Consider the following 18,767-nt stretch of genomic DNA (forward strand, 5'->3'; position numbering starts at 1 on the left):
TCCTGATCCTCTGCTCAAGCACCTCTGGAAACATTCCCTTTTGCTTTTAGCTAAAGATGGGATGAAGACAGAATTGGTCACTACCATGCGTTTGTACATCTCTGCCAAACTTTCCACAGAAGTAGCAGTTACAGCCAAAAAATACTGAATCCTGTGATAGTAGGCATTATAGAAACTTGTGGTAGATAGGAGATGTATGTGCCTATAGGACTGTATGTTTAGTTCTTCTTAACAATATAAAGTGAGATAATATTACATGATCATTGCCCTGCTGCTTGAAGCAAAATATACTTTTCTTTAAAGTATTGCACCGCTGTTTCTTCAGAGAGCTTATTTGTAAGTGTCCAGAAAAAAACCAAGACTGGAAAACCGTATTTCAGCAGTAAGCAGCTATCTTCTCTCAGACTACCTCTATGCATCTCTAGCTGTAACCACAGAGCATGTCTGTGTTTGTCATTCCTGCTGCTAGCTATTGTTTTATTGCCAAAGCCTCTCTGAAGATTGTATATCCTGAGACGTCTCTCCAGAATATTGATATCTTGGGATTCATATGCAGAGAGCACACAGAGTACAAATGAGAATTAGGCAGTATGTGCTTTGCGCTGTCAGGATGTATTATTTGGGGTTTATCCAAGCTAGGCTTATGATTGCCATATGTGGACTAGCAAAAGATGCACATAAAGGGGCCTTCCAAGGACAGCAAACAATGGCAGATAAAGCTTGTGTTCTATTTCAGTAAGTGTCAGATTGTAGCTGCCCTGAGGAGCAGTATGTGATATGCCAGGGTTTTAAGAGCCTGACAGTGCTAGCAAATCAAGTAAGGTGGGAAAGGACATGATCAAAAAGGAAATATACAACTGGTTCACTAAATTTTATTGTCATCGACTTCAACGGGAGTGTGACAAAATGCAAAGTGGTGTATTTCTTCTCACTAATAATTCTTTATATTATGACTAGCTTCTCTAAGAGCACTGTCCACAAATGTGAGCTGAATTTCACTTGGATTTCTTCTTTCATTTGAATTTTATTACTTTCATCTAGAAGGAACTTGATTAAATGTAGTAATTTGCTGTGATTTTTTTGTTGTTATTGTTTTCTTTTTTTCTTTTTTTTTTTTAAGACCAACAAAGTGTCTTATAAAGAGAGACTTAAATGACTGTTCATCCTTCTTGGATTTTTTTGGAAGTAAAATAATTAAAATACAAAGGCAACATCCTTTCTCCAGTTACTGTTTTCTCACTCTACTATACTACAGTCCATTAATTCCAAAATCAGCTAATGTTAAAAGAAATGAGTAGTATTTTTTGCTTTAAGGCAGAATTTCTTATGGTAACTATATAGGCACAGAGGGGAAACATAAAAAGGACTTAAAAACTTTGTGAAGAAGTCATTTTAGCAGTCTTTGTCCCTTGGGGCAGAGCTCATGTTTCCTGACTTGTGTATGGCCTAGGCCATGACTTTTTCAAAGGTTTGTGTGTTATTGGATTATACTGTTTATTTTGTGTGTCATTCTTAGCCAGAAAGTTATGTCATTGATTTCTTCTCTACGACAAATGTAATGAAGCAAAAGCAGTGGAAAACTTTTGCACACGTTGATTTAAGTGTTAATGACAGATAAGTGTTCATTTCAGCCTGGCTTGTACCATCTCATCACTAGTTAGAAAAAGGGATGTGCCAACTACTCTGCTTTGAGAGCAATACTGTCTCTGAGCAGCGTTGTGTTATATCATGCCTAACGTCTATTTTTGTCTTTTTAATGAATGACAATAAGACTAGCACTACATGTAAGGTAGGAGAAAAGTGATGAATGTGTTGTGTGTTTTTTAATATTTTCTTTTTCCTTTTCATCTCTCTGTCTGGCAATAGCCTTCTGTAGTAGGAGGGAGAGGAATCCACTTTGAGAATGTCATTCATGCTGTTGGTTTATTGTTCATACTTTAGGATTGGGTTGTAGTCAGGTTTTTCTTTTGCTTTTAGCATGCTGGCCTTTTCCAAGGCTCCTTGCTATGTGCATTGGAGAAATTAATGTGTGTATTTTATCCAGTCAATCATTGTCTGCAGACTTAAAAAGCTTCGAGTACTGCCTTCATTTACTACTTGCTCAATGTCAGTTTTGCTTGGGAAACTATGGAAGTGGTTGCAGACTAGGTGGAGTACTGTATTAAAGGTATTCGTTACATGACTATTTATATGTTCCAAGTGGTCCAAACTGAGTATATTTACAAACAAACAAACAAATAAAAACCCACATGTCTAAAGCCACAGTTGTGAGCAGTCATCTGTTAACAATGTTACTAACAACTTTTGGAAATAAGGTTATGATAACTTCCTTCAAAATTATTGCTTTTTGGGGACAATTTCAAAGACGCAAAGGGGATATGAACAGGGAAAAGGAAAAGGATGAAGAACTTAATAATTCTGCATATAAGGAGCTGTAGAGTTAAAGGTCTATATTGTTGCTTTTCAAGCCACAGCTTCATTCAGGAGTTAGTAGGGAAAGCAGTAGTCCAAAGCACTCAGCCTGGGTTCAGGCTTCTTTGAGGAAAGATATGGTGAAATGTCTGCTACAGCAGTGTGCTTTGCATTGACCTACAGCACTGGGAGGTGAATGAAGAAGTAGTGATACTTCAGCTTTTTTGCTGCCAAAAGGCTTTAGGAAACTGTAACTGTTCTTGTGCAAGCTCACTGGGATAAGGAAGGCTTTGTACTTGCTTCTTGATATGACCCATCTGTTCAACATCAGCCAAACTCTGGTTAAAATGAGTTCAAAAAAATAAAATAGTTCTTGGGATTACTGGCTTCACAACCCAAGCTCTGCTTCTAAGGGGACAATGGCATTACAAGCAGACTGTGCTGACTGTCATATCTAAAACACAACATATGTGGTTTACCATATGATAGCTCTAACCTAAGTTAGTGCAAACTATCTCCCAAGACAAGTTCTTAAACTGCCTTATGTCCTACTAAGAGACTTAACATTATTTTCAATTTTTTTCCTGCTAACTGATTAGTCAGTAGCTGTACTTTATTTATGTAATGAGTTTTTGGTACTGTAGATGCCTGAAGTTGGGTTGGCCAGGTACCTAGTTTGTCAAAATTTGGTGTAAAATTCGTTGTTGCAAGATGCTGCGACCTAGGAGCTCACTTGTAATTTCTGTCAATTGTTGTAAATACTGAGCATAAATGCTAAATTCAAGGAGCTGTTCTTGCTATTGACTGCTTTTTCTATCACAAGATGTGTAACTGTGTGCTTACATAAACAATGTATATGATACCTAAAATGCATCTCAGCATGGGTAATATGATTGAGTTAAGTTTTGTTCAAATATCTATTCTGACTTTCTGGCAGATGAATTCTCATAGTTATAGAAGCAGTGAAATGCCCTGTGAGTTTCTCACAGAGGACTAGAAGCACATTTTGTTGTTCGTTCCACATGTTGATTCAGAAATGTTGTGCATAATTGCCCTTTTAATATCTTTTTGAATGCAAAGATTTTCTTAATTGTATTTTCTTGCTGTACTGCAGAACATCTATTTGCTGTAGTCTTCTACTTTTTTAAAAAGAAAAATGCAAGCAGAACTTGTACAACTGAAAACTGAACACACTTGTCATCCCTTGGCATTATTTCTTTCCCAGGGAGTGCTGTCCAATATCTCCTCCATCACCGACCTGGGAGGCTTTGATCCAGTTTGGCTCTTCCTAGTGGTAGGAGGAGTTATGTTCATTTTGGGATTTGCAGGATGCATTGGAGCTTTGCGAGAAAATACCTTTCTTCTCAAATTTGTAAGTAGCCTTTGCAACTGTGGTATCCATCAGTTACGTAGCCTAAGTCATGTTCTCTGTTCCTGCTTAACTGCGTAAAGATTTAAAAACGTCTTTGGGGGAGCAGAAGATATTACCTGATGTGAGAGTATTGTTCTGTGAATTGCTTTTGCTTACTATTAACACTTTACAGCTCTTCAGTCTCTGGTGCTTGCTGGCTGGTTTTTTTTAGGGTTCAAAACTACTGGCAGTAAGAATCGGAACATGGAACTACTGTTTTTCATATGGATATAGCCTAACATTTTGCTTTCCTGTCATGAAAAGGGAGAAATTTCTGCTAAGAATCTGCATGTTGAACTTTGAATCCATGACAAGCTGCCTATGAAATACAGGGAATGTAGATACACTACTAAATGTGACCCGTGTGATTTCTGCTGTGCAAGTGCCCCTCATGGTACAGAGGAGATAGGACTGTTATGAGGGGTTGCTTGCTGATATCCTCAGTTCTGTACTGTTTAGCTAATTTGAAAAGGCTTCATTGCTTACTGTCAGTCCTGGGGCCTGAGAGGGAGAAAGGGAGGAGAACGTGCGCAGGATAGGTAAAGAAAATAGAAGTTGTCATCTTGAACGCTGGGCTGGACTGTTAGTTGGGGAAGGAGCTGCTGATATACAAACATTCCTCAGTATTTAAAACTCCTTTAGCTAAGTAGCCTGGTTCTGTTTTTTGAAAGCCTTCCTCCTGTGAGCTTTGAAGATGAGGATAACAGTATTATATTCCATATTAGATAAATTTTAAGATTTGTAAGAAAAATTCAAGATTCTTTCCTCCACCACTCCAACTTCCAGAGGTGGGCACAGCCTGGGTAGTAGTTGTGTCTTCATAACCATTAACTGTTAATATATACATGAAAAGGCTTCTAGTGAAACAACTGTCTTCAAGCGACATATTTGGCTCCCACAGACATGTTGTGTAAGGGGAGGAGGCAGTTGAGAGTTGCAGTTCTTGTGGCATTTATAAAGCAGCTTGGGTTAGTTCTAGCTTGCTCTTGTCTTAAAAAAAAAAAAAGAGAGAGAGAAAAGAGGGGGGGAGCTATTGTAACACTTCTCCTCTTCCTTGCTTCTCTTAGCTTGCCTAAAATTAACCCATCTGCTGTACCAGAAATAGCTTCCTATACAGCAGCTGCAGGAGAAATTAAAAATGCATCTGAACAAACACAGAGAGCATATTAAAATGAAACTCAAAGGCGCAATTGCAAAAGGGATGGACTTCCAGTATATGAGGACCCCTGTGTGTTTTAAAACAGGGTAGACTCAGTGGAGATGCTTAGAGAAAGTGGCAGATCATTACTAATGCCTTTGGCATCCATTGCATTTGCATTAATCATACCAGCCTCATTTGGTTTTAGTGTGGATGTGAGTCATTTCATAGACATTCTGCTCTGACTTAATCATTAATTAATTTCTGCTGTTACCAATTTTTGCTTTGTCTGCTTAGGCAAAGCTTTACCAATGAAAAAGTCACTTAGCATTTCACTGGCATTATTGGTTGTTTATGCCTTTGAAAATATAAGTGCCTACATAGAAATTTAAGATGAGTTTTCAGAGGGCTCTGCAGGTGGTGAGTAGCCATCTCTATTGAAATTTACAGTGAATTCTCTTGGACCTCTCTGAAAATCCCAGTGAAATGTCCAAAGTTTGGATTTGTTGGCATTTTATTATTTGTTAGAATAGAATTAAGATTCCTGTACTACAGCCCTAATTAAAAATGGTGTATTTTTAATTTAAAATTTCCTTTGTGCTGGAATAGCTTGAACTTACACTGAAACAGATAAAGCCCTAACAATGGACATAATTATGAGCCTTGAAAAATAAGTTTTTGGTCATAAAACAAAATAATTCTAACCTTTTTCTTTTTCTTCATAGTTTTCTGTGTTTCTGGGAATTATTTTCTTCTTGGAGCTCACTGCTGGTGTTCTAGCATTTGTTTTCAAAGACTGGATAAAGGACCAGCTGTATTTCTTTATAAACAACAATATCAGAGCATACCGAGATGACATTGATTTGCAAAACCTCATAGACTTCACACAGGAATATGTAAGTTGGGCACTGTTTATTTTTTTGTAAAGCTGACTTTAAAGAAATACCTACTGTATTTTTTACCTCCCATCTGTTTGGTTTCTTCAAGGAACAACAGAAATATTCTAGCATATAATACTTTTGAATATATATATATAAGTATATTTCTCTTTACAGAACTTCTACAAACACACAGCACCTCTAAAAAATGGCTTATTCGTTGATGTATCACTGAGCAAAACAAGGTGGAGAGTTAGGGTGACTTATTCTTGAAGACTTAGAGATAGCGTGTCAAATCTACAAATTAATCATCAGTGTCTTATGTTCAGTTTTTTGGAGCATTTTCTATATGTGTTTGAAGATATTTTAGGGTTCTTGGGGGGGGAATCTTTAAAATATTTTATTGTAGAAGCTATCACATCTGTTTAAAAAAAAAAATCCTTTTCTAAGCTTAATTTTGTTCTGAGATGAATTTTGGTGTAGTTTTAGCAACATTAGAGGTGCTACACCATGCTGCAGAGTGGCAGAGATGTTTAGCTGGTCTGAGTGGAACTACAATGTAATTTCTTTTTAAGTAGACTTAATGCAATTAGGCTAATGAAGTGGGCAACTCATGAAGTTCTCCTAGGAAATCTCTAAACAATGTACATCTGCACTTAGGAGGGAAGGGTGAAGGCAGAGATGCACATGCTTGTGTGGGTTAAGCTCTGTAATTTATCAGTGTGTGTAAAGGAGTCTTACACTGACTTTTGCATACAAGTTATTTTGCCAGTACCTTCTTACTCTAGTACTCAATTCTGGCCTGTGTTGATGAACTCCTCTTTGAATTTGGCCCTGTGTAGCTAACATGGTTAAGTGTTGGTCGAAATAATATTTACCAATTTTTGTACATTCTGGAATTAAAATAATTTCATTCAGCATTTGATTTGCTTCTTTATGCCTTGGGGGGGAAAAAATGACAAGTAAGTAACAGGATGTGGATCCTTGCACTGGTTTGTGTCTTGTTGAGTTGGGAGAAGGTCAGGGGTCACCGCAGTCTGAAAGGAGTGGTCCACTTGTATGTAACCAAGAGGCTACCATCCAGTTTTGCAGATGCTACATAAAACTTGCTCTCCTAACTGGATTAGCAATCTCAGCAGGTAAGTCAGGGACAGTATGAGTCTGGAGAGCAAGCTACTTTTTCAGCTAGTAGAGATAATGCTTGAAGACAACATGTTCTGGTATTGCAGAGGAAACTGTGCTACATCTAGAAAGAGAATTGCCATTCCAATGCTTTTAAAAATGTGGTTTGCTTGGGTTTTTTTAAATTACTTTTTTTTTCTTTAAAGTTGATATAGATGGGTTCATTGGGTTAGCCTCTTAAATGCTGTACACCATCAGGGCTCCACTGATCTCCAGTCCATTCTTTGTATGTTCAGCATGTATTGCCAGAGACTAAGCCTGCCATTTGGCATATTTACTTTTTGAAGGATTCTGCCTGCCTTCAGTGAAGAGGTTATTTGAGCAATGTGTGATGCTCAGGAAACAATGTGTTCATACTGTCTGATGTACAGTCAGGCAAAGATTCCCCCAAACTGGCAAATGGAGTAGCTATACCAGTGTAGCCCTTGGAGCTGATTAGTTTTGTTGAGAACCTAGGGCATATTAGACTGGATGGAATATCATACTGGCTCTACTATCCCTGGGGCCATAGCTTGTAGGCCTATGCAACTCTGTGGTGTTGTGTAGGCTTATCAGCTCACTCCATGGGTTTCTCTCCAGAGAGCAGCTTTGCAGGGTATGAACATAACTTTCATCACATGATAATTTTAGAACAGCTTACAGGTTTGGAATGGTGGTCTTTTTAAAAAACAAAACCAAGCCAGCTTCAATGAAACCAGAGGGTATCTCAGATTTTGTTTTGAAAGCTGGAGGGAAACTGGCCATGATGATGCATGTTACTAATGCTGAGATTTGTTCTGAAAGTCAGGAAGTTCTCCTTTCTTTGTTCTAGTGGCAGTGCTGTGGGGCTTTTGGAGCTGATGACTGGAACCTTAATATTTACTTCAACTGCACAGATTCCAATGCAAGTCGAGAGCGCTGTGGTGTGCCGTTCTCTTGCTGCACGAAAGACCCTGCCGTAAGTGACAGTCAAGAGGGTAGGATGGGTTTGCCCTTCCAATTTTAAATCACTCTAAGATATTCCACACCCCCCCGCCCCCGAAGTCATACATTATCATTACCTTCTCACCAACCTGTATTCTTTTTGTACTTGCAGCTCAGCTTAACCACTAACTTTTCTGCAGTCAGCAAAAAACCTGAGCTAGCTTAAGTCTTCATTGTATGCTGTTTGCTGCTTTTCATTAGAATGAGAACTATGGGCGTGGCTGAACATACATATTAATTTTAGCAAGTATAAAAAGCAGAAGGCCTTAATGAGTTGAAGGATATGAGCTTTCAATTGAATATCATCAGGATATTTCATTGGCTGCCTTAAAGAACAGCAACTCTAAGATCAGACACTCTAAAGAAGGTATTACTCATTATTTAATGCAGTGTCCAGGGGCTGCAGCTAGTTTGACCCAGTTTGTGCTAGCTACCATAATGAATGACAGTCTGTGTCCTGAAAAACTGACATATGTTTGCATTAGAAACTTGAGTTGGGTATGGACATCTTTACATGCTCTTTTATTCCCTTTAAAATTACTGTTTGTCCTACAGTCACCTGAGATCAGACTTGACAGGTCAGAAATTGTTTGAGGGAACAGCTTTTTGGTAAATTTTTATGTCTTTTAAAATAGTTATAGTTCTGGATCATCAAGCAGAAAATGTTGGAGCCATGCATTGCTAGTACAGACATGATCAAGAATGAAGGGTGAAGTGTAGGGAAGCAGTTCACTGACAGTGAAAGGCTTAGAATAGGGATGGGTGTGTGCATGGAAACTGTTACGTGGCTAACACTGCATACATTTGACTTTCATGTAGTTTAAAAGCAGCAGCCTGTGAGTGCTTTTATTATCTAGTAGCTCAGCTGTGGCTTTTTCTCCACCTGGAGTGACTTACAGTTCCTTGAATGCATGAGTCTGTAGTACCCACTAAAGTTATGCAAGTTGCCAACAGGCACCTGAGGTGCTTTCTGCCTTGCTAATGCAACACAGTTGCTGCTCCTGGCATCCAGTCACTACTGCTGCTCTCCCCCTCTTCTGCTAAGGCACTGCCACTTGCACAAGGTGCATTCTGGTTCCTCTGCAGTGAACATGTCTTCACAGTGGTTTGAATCTTTCTCGCAAACATTGCTGAAAATGTTTTAATGAAATATTAAAACAAAATGTAGGTTAGGCTCAAGCATTATGCTTAGGATTCCCCCTACTGTTTGCCTATCTGCCCACCCACCCACACAGAGAGGTCATCACAACCCAGTTTTAAAAATATAGTTGTTATAAAACCAAACCAGTGACAGCAGTACAAGGTAATCCTATAAATACATAATCCATGCTAAAGTTATAGCTCTCTCTCTCTCTCTCTGTGTATATGGTGATACAGTTTCTTAGGGGGTGATGCAGCAACCAGAAATTTAAAGATAAGTCTCATTCATTGTAAGGAAGCAACACACTTAACTGCCTTTAAAATAAAGACTAAAAAGAATAATATTTCTAAAAATATTAAAAGTCATGCATATAATGGATATAATTGTAACCAAGCTGTGACTGGTTCAGTTGCAGTGCTAAACACAGGTTTATTCTGTGGGAAACTAAATTTGTCCCTTTTGGAATTAGGATGCAGTGTTGGACTGATGCAAAAAAATAGTGGATACTTTATTGAACAGGACTTACTTTTAGTTTAGCTTGAATCAGGAAGTGCTAAGTTTAAGGTAGGCCAAAATAAGTCTCCTTTACAACAAATAGTTTAGGACTCCTATAGTTCATTTTGCTGTAGTTTAGCAGGTTGAGATGTTCCAAATTCCTCTACAGGCAGGGCCTAGAAAAGTTTATTTATTTCCATTTTATTCTTCACACTTTTTTTTGGTTAACATATTCCAAGGCTAAAGGCAGAAGACACTGATGATAAAGCAAGTAGGCATTCAGTACGAAAGAGAATGCTTAAAATCCCTCTGGAATCTTATCTGCTTTTACAGCCTTGAAGTGTGTGGCGCTGTTATATTTTAGATCCTAGAACAGAAGCATTCATCTCATTAAAAGATATTAATTGCTTAAATCTTAAAGGTTCATTGAGGGAATCCAACTTGGGCAACTGACAGGATGTGACCTGTTGATGTACTTCCTGCAAAGTGAGGAAACACTTAAAAGAGCTTTAACTGATAGGAGGAGATATCTTTTTCCATATGGCTGCTTTTTAAAATCTATTTCTCTGCTGGCTGCCTTTCTCATGTCCCACAATTTGATTAAATTGTGGTGTTCAGCACACCTAGCTAAGATTGGCTGATTTTCTTACTTCCTTGAGTAGTTCCTTCTTCTGCTCACTGTTATTATATAATCCAGTAACTTAATACTTTGCTGCCATTGTGGCTGACACCAAAAGTAGTTGCTTCATTTTACTGCCCTGAAATAACTCTGTATGCAGAGTAAATGCAGCTTCAGCTTCCAATGGGTAGCACTTCTTCACTAGGAGAAGTCTACCATAGCCTTTTGTATCACCTCTGCTTTGGGAGTACTAAAGCAGAGGAAGTAGGAAAAAAAGATCCCTCCTTTGCCATTGGTATCAAGCTCCTGTAAGAAAGAATAGGCAGTAAGAACACATTACTCCATCTCTTCCTTCTCCTCCCTAGTCTTTGGACAGGAATTAGGTACTGTATATATTTCTACAGACATCCTTGGTAAGAACTTGCAGCTTCTGCAACAGAACTGCCCCTTCTCACCTCTTCACGCTGCACAGACTGAACTCTGAAAATGTTAACGGTAGTCTTGGCATGTTTTTCAGTGTAGACAAAACTTTTTCAGCAGAAGGTTCTTTCACTTAAAATAGATGTTCCCTAATCCCTTTATTTTGACTTCTGAACACTTGCATTGGGAACATGGAGTTCACCCAGGTGGAGGGCTGATTTTCCCAGCTTGCTTCCCTGAGAGCTAAAAATATTTTTTGACCATGTGCTTTTTTTGCAAATAATTAATAGCACTCAATGGAAGAGGAAGGGTTTTTTAAAAAGCAATATGGTAACCAAAGTTAGGGTGATTGTCTTATTACATACAGGAGCAACTCTGGGGAGCTGGGAGAGAGGGTGTTTGGGAGACACTTGACTGATTGCCTCTCTTCTGTCTGTCTCTCTCTCCTAGGAAGATGTTATTAATACTCAGTGTGGCTACGATGCAAGACAAAAACCAGTAAGCATTTTTTTTTAATGTGGTATCTTAAGGATCTGAATCCTTCTTGCAAGAGCAGGTTGTTCTACTGATGGGGTAGTTGAATGTAATTATTTCTGTTTTACTCCCTCTTCTCCTTGGCAGGAAGTTGATCAGCAGATCGTTATCTACACTAAAGGCTGTGTCCCTCAATTTGAGAAATGGTTGCAGGACAATCTTACCATAGTTGCCGGTATATTCATTGGAATAGCATTACTGCAGGTAAACATCACGTTCCCTGTAATGAGTTACACAGAACAACAACAGATTAATAGAATATATAAGGGGGAAACTGTCTATGAGAACTGGAAACACGGTGTCAGTTGCACTTAGAAATACAACGTCCGTAGGTTTTAGTGAGAGGAGCTAAATGCATGAGACTTTCTTTGTGTTAAGGAGTACTTAATTTTTATCTATAGGGATGCATTTTTTTCTTTTTAGCTGTCTGAACGTCAAAACTAACACTCTGTGTCAGATAATGATTAGGTAGAGATTTTTAAGCCTGTACAGACCCACTGTTTCTGATGGTGCTTAAATGAGCAGCGAGAAACTTTACCATTGCTTTTGTGAAGCAAGTCTAGAACTGTTCAATTTCCTGGAACCCAGTGGCACTATAAAAATACTGGGATTACAGGAGGTTACAGGAGTTTTTCAATATTCTTCCTTATTCCAACACTTGCTGTTAATTTGATTTCTAACTTTCTGTTGCTTGCTTTTCATATCAAAGTTCTGTATAACCTGAGGAGTTTGCCTGTGTGAAAAGAGTTGTCCGATGCTCCAAATGAATAAACTGTTGTTTCTTCCAGATATTTGGGATATGCTTAGCCCAGAATTTGGTTAGTGACATTGAGGCTGTCAGAGCCAGCTGGTAAAACTGCTGAAGTAACCACAACAAGACACTGGACAACCGAAACCCTCTGAAACCTCCAGTGTGTCGCTCCGACACCAAGCTGTATGGACATGGGTGACAGGGAAGCCTTCTCTCCCAAGTAGTCTCAAGTCTAAGTTCCTGATATTGCAGTGAACTCATGTTTCTTTGGGGTGGGGGAGAGAAGAGTGGGCTATTTTAAAATCTGCTGCTCACTGACAATTTTTTTTTTAAACCACCAGTTTGAAAGCTGTTGAGCCGTGAATCTCTACTGTATTCTTGATCTTGAGTAACAAGTGGACACTTTTTTTTAAATTGGTGTATTCGGTGGGACAGAGTTGCATCGTTGTGGTCTGTGGATATGCTGTTTATTCTTCGTATCATGAACTCTTCAATAGCTGCCAAATATTCCTAAGTTGGTCTCTCTCCTCACCACTCTGTAAAGGAACAATCTTCTTGTTTTCACAGCTAAACATAGCTACAGGCCTAAACCCATCAAGCAGGAAGCAACTTTCTATGCATCTGTTGTACAGTAAAAGAAATTGTTTTTAAAACAAGGGAAATTTTTTTTTACGCAAGCTTCCAACCATCTCCCTGTAGTACTTTGAGGTTGGAATCAGCAAGCTCACAGGGAGAATTGGCTAATTTTATCAACATCTTTCTTCCTTATTCACCCTTGTATGAAGGGAAAGGAGTTTTATATTTGACAAACAAGGGTTGTAGAGCCTTTGGTTGCTGCCATACCTTAGGACATCAGTCTCTTAAGGCAAGGATGGGATATAACTGTATAAATGTATGAAAGCAGTGTGGATGTTGGGTCCAAGTGAATAATATTATTCAAAGAATGAATTATATATTAACTTAAAAAATCAAAACGTGTATCTGATATGGCTAAATCTTTTTCTCTGGATTTTAGTGTAACCTAATGTATTTAGGGATCTCACTAATATTAGTGCTTTGATATACTTGTGCAAAACTTCTTTTACAGTAATTTCTTGGTCTGTTCCTAGCTGAGGCTTTGGTCTTTCTTTTTTTTTCTTTTGTCTTTAATTCTTTTTACTTGCATGAGCTGTGGAGTAACAACCTGTGACACTCCAGTGCTTTAAATCTGTGTATATGTTTTAATACAGTCTAATCCAAACTTATTTATTGGAAAATGCATGTGATTATGGAAAGATCATATCCCTTCCATTGGAAGTTGGAGAGAACAGCTTTTACCAAGAGTAAATGCTTACCTCCAGTGAACGAATCCTTGCTATGGAGATTTGTCTCCCTTTGCTCTAAATGCAACAAAAAGCTTTCTTGAAGCAATGGAATAAAAGTTTTAAAATAGAAGCGCATGTTGGGATCAGCCAAGACAGACTCTTTTGCATTGAACAAAAGAGAGTGGAATTTGGAATAAAGCACAAATAGTGGAAGAAGAATTAGATCAGACTCCATCCAGATTTGAGTTTTTGATTCATTCTTCTTCACTAATAATAGTGAACTTACAAACCTGACCATGGCTTGGGTAGTTTTATTGCACTTTGTATAAATTTAGCTTGTTGTATGACCCTTCTCAGTATCTGCAGAACCAGTCCTGAAAGCTGTGAGCTCTCAGCTCCTGCTTTGGTCAGACAGTGGTAAAGGGTGTGTAGCACCTCTTTGTAAGAGCTTAGCATCTTTCTGAGATGAGTTTCCTAAAATGAAATATGTGGAGTAGAAGAGATGAATGCATTGCTTTCAGAGCTTCCCTGTTCTGGGGGTCAGATAGAAGGCTGGTCTGACAACCTATTAAGGTCCTTTCTGGTCCTTTGACTCTTAAACATGTGAGTATATGTACCCTTGCACATTTTGCCTTTCTGTGCTTTAGTCGGCCCGTGGTTTTTTCCCTTCTGAAGGCTAGTGGTAGGCACACCGGTGCTCCACAGGTGCCTCAGGCAGTCCGGTTGTCCTCCTGTCCTTGAGCATTACCTCATCTTCTTCTGGTTAACTCCCACTGACTGGCTCTGAATCAGGCAGCCTCCATATCCTTTGGTATCTGCTGTTAAAGGCCAGCCATGACTCAGAGTAAAATTTTTTTTTTTTAAAGCCTTTGGAAGCAATTATAATTCACTGTCCTTAATAAAGTTGGTTCCACCTCACCACAGTGTTATGTTTTTCTTAGCCACTCCTCAATTTGAGGAGTTACTGGTGTTTGTTTCCCCCCCAAAGGGACACACCGTTTTGCCCGATAGCAGCAGGACAGACAGATCATTAGCACCAATGTTGCTGCACTGAGACAAAATGGTATGGGGAGAAATGAGGGAAGCATGGTTGGGGAAGTAACACTTCTACCCAAGAGCCTTGATTGTGACTGAGCCCTTTGGTTTGGAGAAAAGGAAAAAAAGCCTGCATTACAGAAACATTCCTTGTTGCCACTGATCTTGAATACTGCTGTTGCTGCTGTGGGCTTCTGAAGACAATTTCATTCTTCTACTTGAATTTCTGCAGTTGTACTGTGTTGGCCTTCTGTCTTGTCATGCTGTTCTTTGAGTTCCAGTCTGCTGGATGTGCTCTTGGCAGTGCCAGACTGATAGGAAGGTAAACGCTCTAAGGTGAGCAAATCTTGTTCTCACTATTTGCACGTGTACATGCAAATGTGCAACACTTCTGCTGAGTCCCAGAGCGACTGTTCTTATAAAAACCACTAAATAACTTATTTTTCTAGACCTTGTCTTTATTGCTGCAGATGCTGATTCCCCCCCCCCTTCCCTGTTCCAAAGAGATGCTCTTATTTTCTCATTTTTGCAGTTGTTTGATGGATGCATACCGAATGTTCTGGATTAGCTGTCTATATTGCACATTTAAATACCACATTTTTTGTCTACAGATCAGGTAAGATGTCCTAGAAATGCCCCATCAGCAGCTACTTAGCAGCTTAGGTGTTCAGGTTGGAAAGCTTGTGGGAGGCCTTGGAAATCAATCTGTTATTGTCAGAGCCTGCCAAATGCAAGCAAGGTTTCTTCCAGAAAACTTTGCAGCTCACCTGAAGTTTTCACAACTAGAGCACATCTGCTGGCTACACGGGCTCATTTTTTAAAGCAATAAGATATGGTAGGTGGTATGACTTCTTGGCAATTTCTAGCCTGCCTGGTGTGGTGGTGGGGTAGATGTGAGCTCAGGGGTCAGTCTAATTATCTTTAATGTGCAGTAGTTGTTCAGAAACTTGTTGTCAGGCTTATGGCCTGTGGAGTGTGAAACAGCTCTGCTGGGTGATTTGTATGGGATGGTGGCGTTGCTGACGAGAGGTCCGGTAGCTTCAGCAGTAGCCCTGGCCTTAAAGCCATTTCTAAATTCCCTGCTGAGCCCTGCCAAAGGGCATCACGGTCCTCGCTCCTCTCTGCTTTCTAAATACTCTCCATATTCACAGGCCTTTCTGTTGTTTGAGATCTTTATTTTTTTTCCTTATTAATAGCCTAATGGGCAAACGTTTGATTTGTCTCTGTGTGTCTGTTTCAGTAGCAGTAGGATCTCTTTGCTTCAAAATCCGTAATTTTGATTGTGCCGCTTAGAGTTTGAAGCTGTGGAGATGCTTGCTCTCAAGTGTACTCTGTCCTGAAAGCCGCCTTCTCTCCCCTGTGAGAGAGATGCTAATTGTAGTTCTGCTGTGTAAATAGTGTTCGAAATGTAAATAGTAGCATGCAGATTAAACGATTCTTGCACATGACTGCTTTTCACCCTGAAAGTGTTTGTCGTAGACCCGCACAGCGCCCACCGTGAGAGTTCGCCGATGGCAGCTGGGCGGGCGGTCAGGCTTTACCTGGCCCCGGAGGAGGCGGGAGCGCTTTCGTCGCCTGCCATCTAGTGTCTGCCCGGCGGGCGTGCAGCAGGCGCCCGGGGCAGGTGGAACCCCGCCAGCCATTCGGGCTCTCCTTAGTAGCAGGACCTCCCTTGCCTTTTCGCCTCGCTATTGGCATCAGAACGGCGTTCGACTGTAACGTGGAGGGTCGGAGTCGGCACCCCCTACCACTTCTGGGAGGTTGCCATCACCTGTGGCAGGACTAACCATGGTGCTATAAGAACTGTCCTGGATGTTAATCTGTGTTTTTACTACTTTAGAGATGCCCTTGGTAAAATTGATGCTGATTAACAATGTTGGCTTCAAGAGAAACTCCCGCGCGAATTTTTGAGTCCCTTTCCCTTCTTGCTGTGTGTGCCTTTTGGGTGCATTGAAAAGGCAGTTCTGCAAATACCTAGGAAGGAGATTAGATCTTAAGAGGTGTCAAGCACTGTTGAAGGTTCCAGTTACTCCCTCCCGTTTTTGTTTTATCTCTGAAGCTTTTTCAGATATCTTTAATTGGTCATGAAACTGTCTAAAGCAAACAAAACTACCCTCTTGGATCCATTAGCTACCGAATTTTGCCACTTGGAAGAAAAGATATTAAAAAAAAAAATCTATCTCCCTTAACATGCAGTATAAAAAGAAGTGTTGTGACTACTAGCGTGCACCAGGCAGCACTGCTAGCTGTCTTTTGTGTTTCGGCAATATAAATGTGTTAATGAAAAGCTACATCTGTATGTGTGTTTATGTTCACGCTGTGTACATAGTAGAGATGGACCTGATACTACCTTGAGCTCTGGGGAGATTGGGATTTGGGTTTTGTGACTCAGACCTGTCTCCGATACATATATTCCAGATTAGTTCCAACTGAATCTGTCTCTCTGGTTCATCCTGGGGTGTACGACAAGGTGTCAATATTTACCCTTTGTGTATCATTCCTTTTTATACGAATGTATTCTCTTGTGTTCCTTTTTTTTAATCAGTTGTAAAATTGATTGTAAAAGCCAACTACACTTACCGATTGAAAGTATTGCTATAACAGAACTGCATGCCCAGTAGAGTTTGGCTTGAGCTTTAGTTTTCTGATTTCGGACTGGTTACCTTCAGTCTAGGAGAAAAGCATAGATCAGGTGCATAATGTATTACTTGTCATCTTTAGCATTAGACTGTGGTATTGTATCACATGCTGATCTCAATGGATGTAACTGGAGTCTACTTAGGAAGTTAATGCAACTTCCTGGTAATTCATTTTAAGCTATTGAAAGTGGTCTTGATCATGCTACTTGTGTTCTTGGGTTTTTGTTTTTTAATAGAGGCATTTTTTAGGAATGTTTTAATACACTTATGATGGACAATACAATAGTTTTAATAGTTGTGCAGTATTCTGTATTTACTTGAAGTAAATCATTTTATATGCAATTTGTTAGATAATTACAATTTTATAAATAAAATTGCGTGAAATATGATGTAGTGAATGTGTACTCTTGATGTAGCACTTAACGTTAATGGTACAAAGATACGTTAATGCAAAATTCCGCCAGGAGAAGACCCCCTACTTGCCTTCCCCCAAACTAACAGGGGAAATAAATCCCCAAGTCTCTCATTTACAGTGTAGAATATCGTGTTCCAATTAAGTCACAAAGCACATTATCACACCACCAGCGGCTGCCCTTAAATGAATAATAGGCTAATATGTGAAGAGCACATCCCTACATGACAAGATGCCATATCTACTGTCAGCTGTTGTCGAAGTCCCTGGCTAATGAACATGCTCTGCTTCTTTCTGACAGGTCATCAGTGTTCCTCAGACTGCTGTGGCTGCTGGTTAGTACAACTGTTGGAGTTCTCCCCATAATCATTTTAGTGACCCTGAATTGTTCAGAAGTTGCTGCTTTGCAGGGAGCAGCACAAAGGGGACTTGTCATGACTTAATTAAACTTTTTGTAAAGGGAAGTGGGAATTTCACTTTTTTAAGTGCAACATATCCTTAAACAGAAGTAGTGAGAGCTGGCTTATTTTATTGTGCAGGTAAAAATGAGTAATGATGTCTTGTGCTTGTTTAGACAGAGAGGAGGAAGCAGCCCAGTTTTTTAGTATTTCAAAAACTGTAGAGCAAGCTAATCCAATTCAATATCTGAAACCTACAGTTTTGTCCACAAAACACCACTGTGACTGATTTAGAAGCGTGCCTCTGTATCCAAATTGAAGCTCAATGCCTTTTGCATATTTCAGGCATATACATGTATCTGAACATACAGAAATGGCTTGGCAAAATACGAATGTGAATGTGGAGGCCTTGGAGGGAGGAAGAACGGAAGTCAACCAAAAAGAAGCAAAGTCAAGGGTATTGCCTAAATCTTTGTAGCATACAATAGATGTGACACACTTGGACAAGCCATTTTCACAATTGAGGGGGAGACTAGGGGTGGCTACTTGCATTCTGTCAAACTTATGGACTTGCATACTCTTTCTTGAAGTTGAGGCTAGTTATCGTTTCTAGAACTTTTGAAACAAATTACCTTTTCTGAGTCTCGTGATCTCATTTGACCAATGGGTCCTCTGGATCCAAGGCCTGTATTATTGGGGTTTGTGCCTTACCTGAGGTGAAACTTTTCCTTGTGTTTCCACACTGTGAAATGTAAAAATATATGTGTGCTTTTTATCTTCCTGACTGGTGTGATGCTAGGTCTTGCAGAAGTCATACAGATGCAGACAAATGTTAACACACCAGGGAGGTAGTGCCTGCCCTGTGTAGTGTGGCAGCAGTGATTGTTTTAGCTTGGTTTGCTGTGGCAGTAGACAAATGAAAAGGCCCGATGCCTGGCGTCATGGTCATAAAAATAGTCTGAGCCGCAGATGTCAAGCTTTACTTAGATGTAATCTACCTACTAAACATCTAATCAGAACTACTGTCAGCAATTT

General features: G+C 39.6%; 1 protein-coding gene across 1 annotated transcript in view; it reads left to right on the top strand.

Moving 5' to 3' along the window:
- Positions 1-14,166, top strand: part of TSPAN5 (tetraspanin 5) — an 89,703-nt gene extending 75,537 nt beyond the window's left edge. Inside the window, exons 3-8 of the mRNA XM_069784012.1 lie at positions 3,638-3,784; positions 5,687-5,857; positions 7,833-7,958; positions 11,110-11,157; positions 11,281-11,397; positions 11,982-14,166. Of these exons, the coding sequence (XP_069640113.1) occupies positions 3,638-3,784; positions 5,687-5,857; positions 7,833-7,958; positions 11,110-11,157; positions 11,281-11,397; positions 11,982-12,047 (675 nt within the window). The 3' untranslated portion in view covers positions 12,048-14,166. The remainder of the gene's footprint in view (positions 1-3,637; positions 3,785-5,686; positions 5,858-7,832; positions 7,959-11,109; positions 11,158-11,280; positions 11,398-11,981) is intronic.
- The last annotated feature ends 4,601 nt before the right edge of the window (positions 14,167-18,767 follow it).

The sequence above is a fragment of the Haliaeetus albicilla genome, chromosome 1 (genome assembly GCF_947461875.1).
Source record: "Haliaeetus albicilla chromosome 1, bHalAlb1.1, whole genome shotgun sequence".
NCBI classification, from domain to species: Eukaryota; Metazoa; Chordata; class Aves; order Accipitriformes; family Accipitridae; genus Haliaeetus; species Haliaeetus albicilla.